This window comes from Ammospiza caudacuta, chromosome 2 (assembly GCF_027887145.1).
Source record: "Ammospiza caudacuta isolate bAmmCau1 chromosome 2, bAmmCau1.pri, whole genome shotgun sequence".
Taxonomy (NCBI): Eukaryota; Metazoa; Chordata; class Aves; order Passeriformes; family Passerellidae; genus Ammospiza; species Ammospiza caudacuta.
In genome coordinates this window covers 4,940,807-4,954,804 of record NC_080594.1, presented here as the reverse complement: position 1 = coordinate 4,954,804, position 13,998 = coordinate 4,940,807, and the positions used below count along the sequence as shown (strand labels likewise).

Here is a 13,998-nt window from a genome sequence, read left to right as displayed (position 1 = left end):
TACCAGAAGTATGTCCTTAGTTCAGGATGTTAAGTAACTTTTAATAAGTAGCCAGAAAGAAAGAATAGGCAGTGTTGTGGCAGAACCTAAAGAGAGCATTAAACTAATGTATTCCACCACTGGTTTTGGAGCAAAGTGAATGGCTCCATTCCTCCCCAGATATTTTCTTTCTCTACTAGAGCAGAGATTAAATGGTAAATTTAAACAAACAAACACAAAAAAACTAGAGCAAAACAAAAAGTGGATGCCCCATCCCTGGAAGTGGTCATGGCCAGGCTGGACAGGGCTTTGAGCAACCTGGTCTAGTGAAAGGTGTCCCTGCCCAGGGCAGGGGGCTGGTCCCTTCCAACCCAAACCATTCTACGGTTCTATGAGCTTAGATAAGAGCTAAGATAATAAAATTGTCAAAGAATGAAGTGGTCGCTGAAAGAACCATTTTGTTTGGGTTTTTTGTGGTGTTTGGTTTTGGTTGGCTGGTTGGTTTGGGGAGAGCTTTTGTTTATTTGTCTTCTTTTTTTTGGCCAGTTGTTAGTTAGACAGGTGAACACAACAATACTTTTTGACTCGAGTGAGGCTGTTAGTGGGTGTTAGAGCTCCAGGGAAGGTTTGTGTGGGGGTTGATGTTTGTGAGCAGATCAGCCATGGCCGCGCGCGTGCCCGACTCCAACGGTCACTTCCTGCACGCTCGGGGCTGCACCTGTGCCCCACCAGCCAGCCCCCTGTGCTCTGAGGAGAGCTCTGCTCTCCTGCTCTGCTCTGCTCTCCTGCTCTGCTGCTCTGCTCAGCCCCTTGCTTGGCCAGCTGCTTGGTTTGCCACACCATTGGTGTCCAGGCTCTTCCAGTAAAGCAAGCGGATTATCGCCAGTGCGCTCCAAAAGTATGTGTGCAGGAGTGAAGTTTACTGAAGGTCTGTGAACCATGAATGTGTGCCTCAGAGGTCTCAGTGGGACACATTAGTGAGTAGAAAACCAGGTATTAGGAAAGCCTATTCAGCACATGCAGTTGTCTCCCTGTAGTAGGGAGCACCTTCTCCCTCTCTTCTTGCAATCTTTTTCAAGTGTAGATCACTCATGTTAAATATATAGCTGGGAACATCTTGTGTTAAGTAGAGATATGAACCTGAACAGAAGAAGAGGTCAAGCGTGGAAATAAATTCCAGTCAGTACTGGATGATTGAGAAGTCCCTTTTCTCTCACTCCCTCTTGTTTGTAGAGGTGGTGCTTGAATTCACTTGAGAAATGAGGAGAAGAAAAGTACAGCTACGGTATTTTTAAAGGAAAAAAACAAGTTACTCTTTAATCCACATTAGCACCTGGAAGTGGGTGGCTCAACCCTATAATCATCTGCATCATCATACTATCTTTTCCTGATCAGAATATGGAGTAATAAATTTTGTGATGGCCACATCATGCTTGAATTTATATAAAAATGTTCTTGCTGTTTAGGACACGAGTTTTTGAGTGGCAAACAAACTATTTGAAATGGTTTAATAGAGCCTCATAGTTAGTCCACTTACTTCTGTGGACCACTTTTGGAAAAGAAGATTGATTTCTCCATAGACCAAAGCCTCTTCTCAGTTCTCCAGTGTACTTTGTGGTCACAGCGGCAAGCGCGTTCTGGTTATCACTGAGTGCTTCAAAGATGCAATGTGGGTGTGACGTGCCTCTTTGAAAATCCATAGCTCTGCAAATAAGCTTTCTTTAGCCATATTGTGTACATGCTTGAAGGGATTAGTAATAGATTTTTGGGTTTTTTCTTGCAAGTCATTGGAAAGCAAAAGACTAAATCTATTTTGATTTCACTCGGGATAGATTAATGGGTGTCAAATGTTACACAATACTTGACATATCCACTGCTGCTAAGTTGGCCGTGGCAAAGGGATTACCCGATAATGAATCACCAAGCTCTTTAGCCGTTTAAAGGGAATCGTGCCACTTCCTTGCCCTGGCAGGGCTCCCTTCCCTGCCCGGGACCGTGCTGAGCCAGTGCGTGTTCGCGCGTGGAAAACTCCACGCAGATGTGCGATGCTTGACAGCTTTGTGTTCGGCTTCTACCTTGCTAATTGTTTTCGTGGGATTATTTGGATTGTGTGGAAAGCTTTTTCCAAATCCCCTTTATTACTGATGTTATTGTTGCCAGCAGGAATAAGATTAAAGGTGCTTAAGTCTGTAGAGTTGTTTCTAATTTGTACGTGTCATTTCAGTGGCATTTGAACAGAACTCTGTCTCTTCCCCTCCCTGATCCCCTGTGGTACTGTGCTTGAGTAAGGGCTGAGAAGCCAAGCTATTGGAAGAAAATTCATTTTGTTCCCTAATTATTATGCTGGCACTCGGGAGATAATTTTTCCCTTCATGCACTGCCAATTAATATGCAAATGAGCTGATAAATATTTATACCGTGATTTAAATTATGCAGGGAGCGCTTTCAGTGTACTCTGCAAATGAATTGTTCATGGACTTCAAAGTGCTGGCTGCTGTGCTAACGAGAGGAGATTTGCATAAGGCCCTAATCAGGCGCATACTGATTAAGCTTCATTATGGAAACTGCCAGCTGCAATCTTTGTTTCTATTTTATTACAAAAAGGGGAACTTTTCACGCTTCAGTCGCCTTGACAATGTCAGACACAGCTAGTAGGAGAGACTAAAACTCCGCACAGCAACTGAAGTTTCCCTGTTCAGTTGAAGATTGCTATGGTGTAACTGAAGTTGTATTTCTCCCCCCACCTCCCCACTCCCTTTCATGTTCAGTGAGAGCAGTAGTGTAGATTTGATAGAAATTGCCATTCTCCCGTTCCTTGGACTATCTGAACCTGTAGAGGATACCACAGCAATGCTGGACTGCAGCGACTACGTTCTAGGTGGGTACCAGCTCAGCTCTTTCTTGTGGACACCGAGGCTGGGAGATTGCCTATGCATAGAGGCTTAATCACATATGCAGAAGGTATTTGTGGGGCTGAAGCTCAGCAGTGCATCGGCAGCAATAGCTGCCTGCTAGGTGGATAGCTCGCTCTGTACCAGGGAAATACATGCTTTGGTTGGTTTGTTCGTTCGTTTGGTTGTTTGCCTTCTTTTCCCTGGCTCCAGGAGAATTTGTTTCCTTTGGTGATATTAATACAGACCTTTTGCTTTTAGGATTTCAGTCTGAGAAGCATTTGCCTTCTAACAAACACTGGGCTTGACTTGCATATCTGTGTGTTATGCATTTTAAAGCATTAAAATGAATGAGAGGGAGCCTAAGTGTTGAAGGAATTTAGTAACTGTATTGAGCCATTCCACAACAGAATGTGTGTTATGTCTGTGTGTTTTTAATATAGCAAGGTTCTTCGTGTGTAATAGAAAATAAGGGGGAGTGCACAGTGGTTGCCATTGATACCGTTGCAAGCTGTGCTTAAGGTTACTGGGATAATATATTTCCTGCACTGAGATTCCATCAGGACTGCAGAGCAGACATGCCATAATTCCTTCTTCGTGTCTTTTAAAGTTATTTATAGTAATGGATCATCTCAATTTTACAATAGGCTTTATTTACTTTCAAGGCTTTTCCCCCTGAAGCTCCATGTGTATATATATATATATATATATATAATTATCATTATTCTTTTCATTCTATCAAATAAGTTCATGTAAGAACTTATATCTCTAAGTAAAAGAATATTTTTTAATGGTAAATTTTAAAGCAGACATTTGAGTATGTTTGTTTCTCAATATGATGTGGTTTTTGAAAATGAGTTTCTAAATAATTCCTGTCATGTTTTCACTCACATTAAACTTTGTTTTTCCCATGCACATAAATGAATCATTGTTGCTGGTGCAAATGAAATATTAGGCAGTTCCACTTTAATGGGTGAAAGGAAACAGTTAATGGTATATACCATGTTAAGATTTTCTTTGCTTTGCCAGCTGTGTGCAGTCTTTATAACGCTTCAGGTTGGTCCGGTGTCCACTGCTTCTTTCCCCTGAATGCCTTTGGAAATGTTCCTGAGGGTGTGTGAAAGGCTGACACAGCACTGCCTGGCGACACCTCAGCCCTGCTAGCAGAGTAGCAGCATGGAATTTATTCACTCCTGAGAGTTTGATTTCAATCATGCACCTGCTGCTTTCGATCCTTCCTTCTGGGGAGTTTGTTTTTAGATAATGTTGGCAGAAGTTGTAGCCCAGGGCCTTTATTTAAAACCCAAGGAAGATCTAAAGGAAGAAAAAAAGGTGAAGGCATTAAGGCCTGGGGTTTTTTAGCCCACTTCATTTGTTTATTCTTTTAAGTTTGAAGCAGAAATTGCACGAGCACATATAAACCCAGTAGCCTTTTTATGCGACACAGAATGAATCGGTGGTTGAGTATCCCGCGGATACGAGCCTGTTTTGCTGGTAGCAGTTTTGTGCTTCAGATGGATGTCATACCATTTGCAATGGAAATAGCTGCATTGTTCTTGATGCTTTACATGCAGAAGGCCCACAGATTGAACAAGAAATAGTCAGCTGGTGAAATAATGGATGCTATCCTTCGCTTGAACCTGAGCACTACCAGAAAGATGTTTCTTCTTACAACTTGCTGCTTTTTTCAATAGCAATGTTTGAGGTCTTTGTTAAGGATGGATCTTTACAATAAAATATTCTTCATTTAGACAGGCTTTTGGTAGTTAAGTAAACTTTGTGTATGACTAGTAGTATCAAATCTATTCTAGAAGGATGTATTTTGCAGCGTAGCCTGACAGAAAAACGTGTCCTGGCTTGCTTTTTGGAAAGAGGTCTGTGCAGTTATAACTTTGTGTGACTGAGCAAACTTGCTCATGTAGGAAGGCTTCTTGTGTGAGCTTGCTCATGGGACAGAACAGTGACTGCCCTGCTTGTGTTCTGTGCACAGGACAGCTGTGGTTTAGTTTGTTTTGCTTATTCTATCATTAGTACCCTGCACCTTGGCTCTAATGTTTTAATTCCTGCTACAAACTAGCAACAGGAGGGCCTCTCTTGTTTTTCTAGCATGAACTTTCTGAAGTGGTTCAGCAAATGGATTCTATGTTTCTGAGAGACAACTTTCTCAACCTGTGCTCTTCCCTTTTGTGGTCAGTTGTATCTTGGGTTCAAGCTATTCTTCTGCTCTGGACTTAAAAATTACATCCTATGTCCAGCAGCCTCCTGAATTAGCCTGGTTTCCACAACCAAATGTATGTGACTTGTAGGAACTCTTTGCTCATTTTCCTGTTGGATAAGGACTCTTCATATTTATGTCCAAAGCAAAGGACTCCCATTTGGTGTTCTCTAAAGTGAAATTTCAGTAGCCATCTGTGTGTAAAGGAATGAAGTAATGCTGCTTATCAAATGCATGTTGCCTGTAATCACTCTAAACAAATGTGCTGTTACCACAACAATAAACTCAATTTAAGATATTTGCAATGTCTAGATAGAAACACAGATCTCTCAGCAGAGAGGGCCAAGTCAAGAGCAGACATTTCTGTATAGTCAGTGGAACCCATGTTCTGTTTCTAGAGTGTGAATCATGCTATCCAGATGTGGAAAATGGCAAAATAAGGAGCCTGGAAGCAATAGGTTCTGTACCTGCAACCTTAGCAGAACTCTTGTTTTTCAAGACTCTGAATTTGTAGCTTGAATGTGCTAAGGAGAGGTTGTGAAACACAGGGCAAAACTTGCTGAAGTGTGGGGCAACAGCACTCAGCTGCAAAGTTTCTCCTCATTCCCTCCCCCTTTCAAAAAGCAGTTTAACACATCTGCCTTTATACTAAGGGTAACCCTGATAGTCCAGATCTCTTTTCCATGTGGCTGAACATGTGAAAGATGTAAGAATAGGCATAGGAACTTTCTGAGAAGAGTTGAGGCTCTGGACATGTTGTGTTAGCTTGTCGGGGAGGTTTTGTGGTTGTTACAGTCCTGGATTTTCACGACTCTCTCGGGTTCAACTGCCACAATTGTTCATGTGGAAAATTATATTAGTTTTAAAAATATTGATCACAAAATCATAGAATGATTTGGTTTGGGAGGGACCTTAAAGATTATCCAATTTCAACCCTCAACCCCCCTGCCAAGGGCAGGGATACCTTGCTCCAAATCAGGTTGCTCAGAACCCATCCAAACTAGCCTTGAAAACTTTCAGGATGGGACATCCACCACATCTCTGGGCAACCTGTTCCAGTGTCTCATCACCCTCACAGTAGGAATTTCTTACTAATATCCAGTCCAAACTTGCCCTCTTTCAGTTTAAAGCCATTCTCCCCTGTCACTACTTCTAAAAATTCCCTCTCCAGCTCTCTTGCAGGCTTCTTTAGGTACCGGGAGGCTGCTGTAAAGCTTTCATGGAGTCTTCTCCAGGCTCCACAGCCCCAGCTCTCTCAGCCTTTCCCCATGGCTGAGGTGCTGCAGCCCTCAGACCCCCTTGGTGGCCTCTGAACTCACTCCAGCAGGTCCCTGTCCTTCCTGTGCACTGGTGGTAGCAGGTGGTGGCACATGGCAGTGGTTCATCTTCTCATTTCCAGCTTTCATGGACTGCCAGGCAGTCTGGGCATTCTTGGAGCTGTCTGGGGGAAAGATGCAGCACAGTTAATGCTGCTCCTGTATTCTTCTTCAGCCTGTTGGTATTTTGGAAATCACTGCTTTGATGAAAGTACATGACAGAGGTAACCTTTTAAGCACCTAGCGAGAGAATATCCTGGAGTAAAGGGTTCATTCTAAGCTCATTGAAGTTGCTTTTAGCTCATTATGGGAATGGAAGAGTGTGCTCAAGGATTTGCTTACACTTCTTTTTATGAGCTACTCTGTCTTGAGATTCATTTTGTAATTTTGGTTTGTGATAATGTGGCACACTGGGGTCGGTGGCAAGGAATGAGGAGGTAATAAGCTGGAAAGCTGATGCTGTACACAGAACATCTGTATAGATTCCTATATAAGGAAACTATATTCTCTGTCTGCCATCTGGAGAGGCCCTCTGCATTGCACTGTATTCAGCTGACAGGCTTTGAAACCAGGAACAGACTTTTCAATGCATTCATCCACAGGGAGAAAGAAGAGGAATTATTTTATGTTTGTATGGTTTTGCCTGAATATATAAGAAATATAAAATAACTTAATGTCAGTGACATTCCAGTAAAATAGAAATGCAGTATTAGGAAAATGGCATCCATTTAATTATAATGACTGAATTTCCTTTCTTTTGTTGGGGTGGGGCAGGGGGAGCAAACACAAGAATAATGTAGGCCATGATGGTCAGACTTAATGTTTTTGAATCTTGGTGTAATCATTGTTCCTTCTTCCCCCCCCCCCCCCCCCTTTTTTTTCTTCTATGACTTTCATTGTATTGAAAATTAAGTTTCTACCTATCATTGCCCTCCAGCATGCTGTCTTTTATTCCCTTAATACCATGTTTTCACATATGGGAATAATGTCATAGGAAATTTTGAAATAATATTTATCTGGAAGATTCAGTATTGTGTTCTGATTTTGCTTGTTCTTTTTTTTTTTGTGTTATAAATCAGAATAAGGGTAAAGCACGTAGCAAATTTCTGCTGGTCTGTACTTCCCTTGAACAAAAAGGTACAAACAGATTTGGGGATTTTTTGCTGTATTGTTTATCTTTCTTTCTGTTTTCATGCAGACTCAAGAATGAACAATCCGTCAGAAACCAGTAAACCATCGATGGAGAGTGGCGACGGGAACACAGGTAGGAAATGATCAATTGGTGCAGATGTATTCTGGTGGAATTGAATGGATATTAAAAGCAAAGTTTCTTTACCTATTTAGTGGGATTTTAAAAACCCACAAAGCCAAACAAATAAAAAGCTACACCCTTTGATTTCAGATTGCTGGGAATGCTTTTGTCTTTAACCCTACTGCATACAGGGCTTTATTCATACCTACTTTATTGGAGCACCATCTACACTTTTTATGTAAGATTTCCCTTCCCCATTTTTTTAATCTGTAATGTTTCTGGTACTACCAAAGCTCTGGTGGCACTAGCTCTCCATAAAGTCTCATTTTTTCCTGGCAGAGCATACCTTTGGCACTTCTAACTTCATGGCTTATTTTTGGGTTGAAATTTTCCCTGGCACATGTGGGCCACTGCCTGATCCTGTTTCCATTTTAGATTTCATTCAAGCTGTCACAACAGTTCTCAAGAAAAGTCAAATGGTGAAAGCATAATATATCAATTTTTTTTTAAATGTTAGTCAGCTTTTCTGTAATTTCTCAGCATGTTAGAACAGAACCTTGAAATTTGGTGGGGAAGAACAGATTTTGTGTCAGGGCCACTCTTAAGATGTGACCAAATTCTAAGCCACTGAAGAAGCTCATTGAGCCACTATAACTTAACCATGCTATCTCATGCTTTAGTTCCTTTCTGGAGGTAATATAATGCTCATTCTGAGTGTAAGAGAAATGACAGTCCTGAATGGAAAGTAAGTAGTTTAACCTAGCTGAGAATCTTTTCTCAGCTCAGAATAGCATTTGGGATGAGAAAATTCTGATGAGAGGGAACTTGTTGCTTTGAGAGAAGTCTGGTTACCTTGTATGAGGAAAACAAGTTTTCTTCTTCATGGTTTGATAATAAGAGTTTTATTTTAAACTCTGGAGTTGTGATGAAGTTAACATTATTTAATTTTCTTTTTCTGAGAGGTTGGATTTTTATGGCAATATATGGGTTCAGTGAAAAGGAATTCTTCCTGCTTAATAATGTGTGTTTTGTTGCTGGCATCTCAGGTTTTATAATTGTCATTGTATTTTAATGGGAGTGGTATCAATTTTTTTTCTGCACAGAAGTGTTTTATTAGGTATTTAAGGGTCTAAGATTATATAAAACATTATTTCAAAAACATATGGGCCATAAATATTTCATGATCATAAGCAGCATCAAGGGAACAATGGTTTTAAATATCCCTGTGGACTCCTTGTAGCTGGGGGTTGTGTGTAAACTTCTGAAAAAATTCAGATTTCCTCCCCTGTGTGGCCACAGTTCCCTGCATTTCTCCATAGTGCATTCCCAACACATTTCTTGTAGTGCACCTTTAGCAGTTTCACCTCAAGTGAGCTGGTAAGGAGGAGGATTTGTTTTATTCAAAGGCAATCAGTCAGTTATCACAGGAGCATTGCATTTGCTTCAGCAGATGCCGAATTCTAAACAATTCTGCTCTCTTAGGCAAATATTTCATCATTGTGAAGGTGGGGGTCATGACATAAAATGGATGGATTGTAAAGCTGCATGTGTAGATCCTTTCATGTTAAAAGGGATACAATGACTGTATTTATTTGTTAAAGTTCATTATTACAGAAGTTTGACTCTGACTGGTGGTTAAAACTTTGGGAATTTTGCTTCTTTAGTTTAAATGTTTCCCGTCTTTCCTTCCAGTTTTGTATCATGATTTTTAAATTACATGAGCTAAAGTAATCTAGAATTTTGGAGGACTCTCTGTTCTGCAGTCATTGCTTTGTTTTAAAACATAGTGCTCCTAAACCCCTAGAGATAGTGATTGATGGCATTTGTGATGTTCTTTGGGAGCTCAAGCATCAGTTGTATTAGTCAACTTGGCAGATGTTAGGCTCTGAAAGGAATACTCAGAGAATGTAATTTTAGGCTTCTGATCGGGGTACTTAGATTATGGTTCTGGGCTCAGTGCATACTTGAGTGAAAAGAAGTCAGCTTTCAGCTCAGATGCTGAGGAACTGCAAGTGCCATTGATTTTCTGTCAGTGCTTGTGCTCCCCAGATAATGCCTGATGATGATTTTTATAAACACTCGGAGTTCTTATTTTTGTAACTTTCTCTAACTGTCTGCTTTCCAGTGACATTTGTAAATCACTTGAGTCTGCTGTGTAAACACTAATAGTCTATCTTTTAAACTTCAGTGGATGCTTGTTTGGGTCATTCTTGTTTTAAACTGTAGTGAGATAATGTGACTTGAAAATGTTAAGAGAAATTACTGTGGAGCGTGAATTTACATTTGGCAGAGCTGTTGTTCTCAGGGAAAAAAAGAACAGTTACCCCTGGTTAAAGATGACATCAGTAGTTCTCTGAACTATCAGCTAAGTTTCATGGAAGTTAACAAACTTTTTTTTTTTTATTTTGAGCTCTGACTATTTAAGAAACATCATAAAGTCCCCTAATTATATTGGTCACAATACAGTGCCTGAAATATGCTATAATTTTAAATCTTTTGTGCTAACTGGACTTCCCTTTTAAGCATCTGAAAAAGGAACCCATATTTCAGACCAATTAAAAATAACAACCAAAACATATGAGTACAGGATCTGTTGAATGGCTGTTTTCTTAAGAACATGTATTGACCACTGGTCATCAGTATTGCACAGTTAGAGAAATATTTTCCAGGCTTCAGATATGGGCAGACAGTCTACATAGTATCTGCTGGAGAAAGGAGAAGTAAGAAAAATATCTTACCTTACAGTAAAACCCTTTTGATCTCCTTTTTATAGGCAGCATAAAATTTTCCAAAACACCTCAACCTTTTTGTTTAATGCATCTTCTCTTGTAAAAGCTGTGTGAATACAGAACTGTGAAAAGTCAAGGTTATAATGACTATGGAAACTGTACTATTATGCCATTTGTTGACATAGCAGCAAAATAATAATTATTCTAAGTGTAGTATTTGGAAGGATTATAAGGATACTTGTTTGCATTGCTTCATTTCCAAAGATTGATTTTTCCAGTTTCCATAAGAAGGAAGTCTGTAGGAGGGAGACCATGAACTATTCTTCAACTGCTAAAATCAGGCAATTATCAATGCTGAGCTTGCTATTAGGAAATGTGGATAGGGAAACAGCAATTTCTGAGTATTGGGGGTATCTCTCTGTCTTTCAGCAGAGGTGGGGAGAGAGAGGTAACCTAGGAAAATATGGTGGTGGTGCTGGGAGATGTCTCCCAGAGTGCAGATACCCACTCCAGCTGGCTTTGAAATCATCCTTCTCCTTGGCTGCCTTCCCTTCCTGAGTTCTTTCTTGCATCTTATTCCACATCTCCTCTGATCTGGAGTTCCTCACTCCTCTTCCTTCCTAATGCAATTTACAAACTCAGGCTGAGGTCTGATGATTATAATCTGAAATTTTGAGAGTAAGTTGTTCTCCTGACCGCAGGTGCAGTGTTACCTTGCCTGCTCTACTTTGTCATGCCTTTACCCTCTGCAAGTACAATTCCAAAATGCCATAAAATAATCCATGTTCAGTATCTACAGTTCTGTTCCTTTCCCTGGAGTAGCACTGTATTGTTCTTCATCCAAACCAACTCTGTGATGTAGCTGAGCACATGGCTGAATTTATGCCAGAATTTAAACATGCTTGGGTTACACTGGACCTCAACTGAAATTCCATCCCATGGCTGGCTGAGGGTGGAGCACCCAGACCAAAGCAAGCTTTACTGGTGGAATACCAGGAGAGGGGCAGAACAGGGAGCTGTCCAAGATGGAGCTGGAACCAAGAAGAAAGGAGAGATGGAACATGGAGAGTTCCCACTCTTTTGGGGCTGTTTTTTTGTTGGCAAACTCTAGCAGTTATTGAAATTGGGATGAAGATGGAAAATAGATTAATACCCTGAACTGTTAAAGTCATGCTGTGTGTGATTGTATCTGCTATGGCTGTTAATCATCACAGGGTTTTGTATTTAACTCTCATCTTGGTCAAAAGTGGCATTCTTGTCCTTTCTGTCCTTACAATATGCTGACCTTCTGCTTTTGACATCACCATTTTCCAGCTCCTTATCAAGATATTTTGGATTCCATGGGATTCCACATCCTTCTGAGCACCTTAAAAGCAAGGCCTCTCATATGCTGGACTCACTTCATTTTCCTTGCTGTTCTTCAAAAGACATGGGCATCCTGTGAAAAATGCCAGCAGCCAGGGTAGCATTCCTTCCAAAATTAGGGCTGCATCCAGGGGGGAAGAGACATTGTGCTTCTAAACCAAACCTAACTGAGTTTAAGCTGCAAGTAGTAGAACAGAGAGTGAACAGGTGTGATGTGCATTTTTTCGCCCTGAGTTTAGTTTTGGGAGGCCTGGGGAGAGGGAGTTGATGTCTTTCAATTTAAATTTATTTAAATTTCAACTTAAACTAATCTCTTTGAATTTAAAGAAAATGTTGTTTTCTCTCAGTGCCTAAGTTGTTTGTTGGGAGCCATGAAGATTTTAAGCTCAGTCTTGGAGCTTGCTTTGTTCTAAACTATCACCTAGGAGGCTTTTTTCAGATATCCATATTAAGAGTCAGCAGAACTGATAACTGGAGCATTTCTTCTGCACACTTGCACAGTAGTGCTCTTTTAACATTGTATCATGATTTTTGAGGCTCTTTTTGGGAGATAGCTAACTAGAGCAGCTTCACTTATTTACCCAAGGTGAGGCCTGCAGCTGGTTCTCTCAGAAACAGATAAATTTTTTAACCCCCGCAAGTTTCCTATTGGAATGAGGAGTATTTGCCCTCCAGTAGGTTTTCTTATCTGTGTTTTTTTCACTCCCTGACCATTGAAAAGTAATTCAAAACCTTTGATTAAATGAGGAGGTGGTAGGTTGTTTCCTTTGACTTATGGTAGCTATTTGTCAGGAATTATTTTTGTATATTTACCCAACTACTGTTTCATTCCCTTTGTGTTTCTGCATGGAGAGAATTCTGAAGTTTACTGGAAAGAATGAAGATAGATGAGATTCTTCTGGTTCTTTCTAGCAGACCTTCCTTTATACCACTCTTTGGAGAAAGGCAACCAAGTTGCATTCCATCAGGAGCAATTCAGACCACTGAGAGTCCCTGTATTCACTTTGAATTGGAATTTTAGACTAATTAAGCAAAATAATTTGATGCAGTTGAAAATTGGAATATTTTTAACCCATCTGTGGATCTTTGGCTGCATGTATGTCTCTTAAGTTTGTAAACCTTGGCCCAAAGCATAGAATTGAAAACTTGGGAGTCAACCAAATCTTCCCACAAGAACCCCCACCAAGGATGCATCAAAGGGCCACCTTAGGTATACTTTACATGGATGGTAGAAAGTTTGATATTATGTCAGTATTCAATTGAACAGTGGCTCAGTCTTTGGAAATGTGACCTGTGTAAGCTGTTTGCAGGTCAAAACAGCAGTGTGAGATATTGGACAGTCTGTTTTACCAATCATATTTTATGCCTGCTTGCTTTTGCAGATGAACCACCTGTTGTTGTTCAACAACGGTGACTCTTGCTCAGTAGATAACCTAGGTTTTTATGGCAGAGAATGTAGATGATGGAAGGAATTTTGAAGTTATTATGTTACTATGCACACCTGCCTGTGGGCCCTGAACAAAATCTGATTGTCATGATGAATAAACATGCAAGTCTAAAGCTGGTTTAGCTTCATTTCAGTCACGCTATTTTAAAGATTGCATCATCTGTTCTAGAAATTCCCTGCAGCCTAACACACTTGGAGTCTCCCTTCCTGTGGGTAGTAACAAAAAAAAAAAACAACCAAACCCACTTGTTTTTTTCTTTTTCTTCTCACACCCAAATTATTTTGTGATAATGGGGAGGTTTTTCATGTCTTCTGAGCAGTTTAGGGAAAGATTGCAAAAATGTAGGAAAATAACCAGGTTTTAGTTACATGAGAGTAAGTGAAGAAGCAGAAGCAAGCCAAGGCAGTTATCTAATGAGACCTCTGAACAGACGTTAACAGAAATGTAGAGAAGTAATTTCTGGAAAGAGTAAAACTGTGGCCCATAACTGCTGTATATAGTTGGGACTTCTGTTTTCATCAACTGTTATTTTATCTGTCCTTTAGGAGAGGTGGCTTTTATATGAACCTTGCTGTTGGCACTCCTTGAATCTGAAGTCAGTCTTCAGCTATTGAATAGGAGGTGCATGGAGAATGGAAATGGAGTGTAATCACAGCAGCAAGCACCCATTTGGTTCTCAAACTGTGTGGAGAGTGATGGGATAGTAGAGTACATAGAAACACAGGTCATAGAATTGTTTAGGTTGGAGAAGACCTTTAAGATCATCAAGCCCAACTGTTAATGCTGCCAAGTCCCCCTTTAAA

The 13,998-nt window shown here is 40.4% G+C and overlaps 1 protein-coding gene across 1 annotated transcript in view; it reads left to right on the top strand.

Moving 5' to 3' along the window:
• The first annotated feature begins 7,607 nt into the window (after nucleotides 1-7,607).
• Nucleotides 7,608-13,998, top strand: part of POU2F1 (POU class 2 homeobox 1) — a 41,476-nt gene continuing 35,085 nt past the window's right edge. The window contains exon 1 of the mRNA XM_058824804.1: nucleotides 7,608-7,665. Coding sequence (XP_058680787.1) covers nucleotides 7,608-7,665 — 58 coding nt within the window. The remainder of the gene's footprint in view (nucleotides 7,666-13,998) is intronic.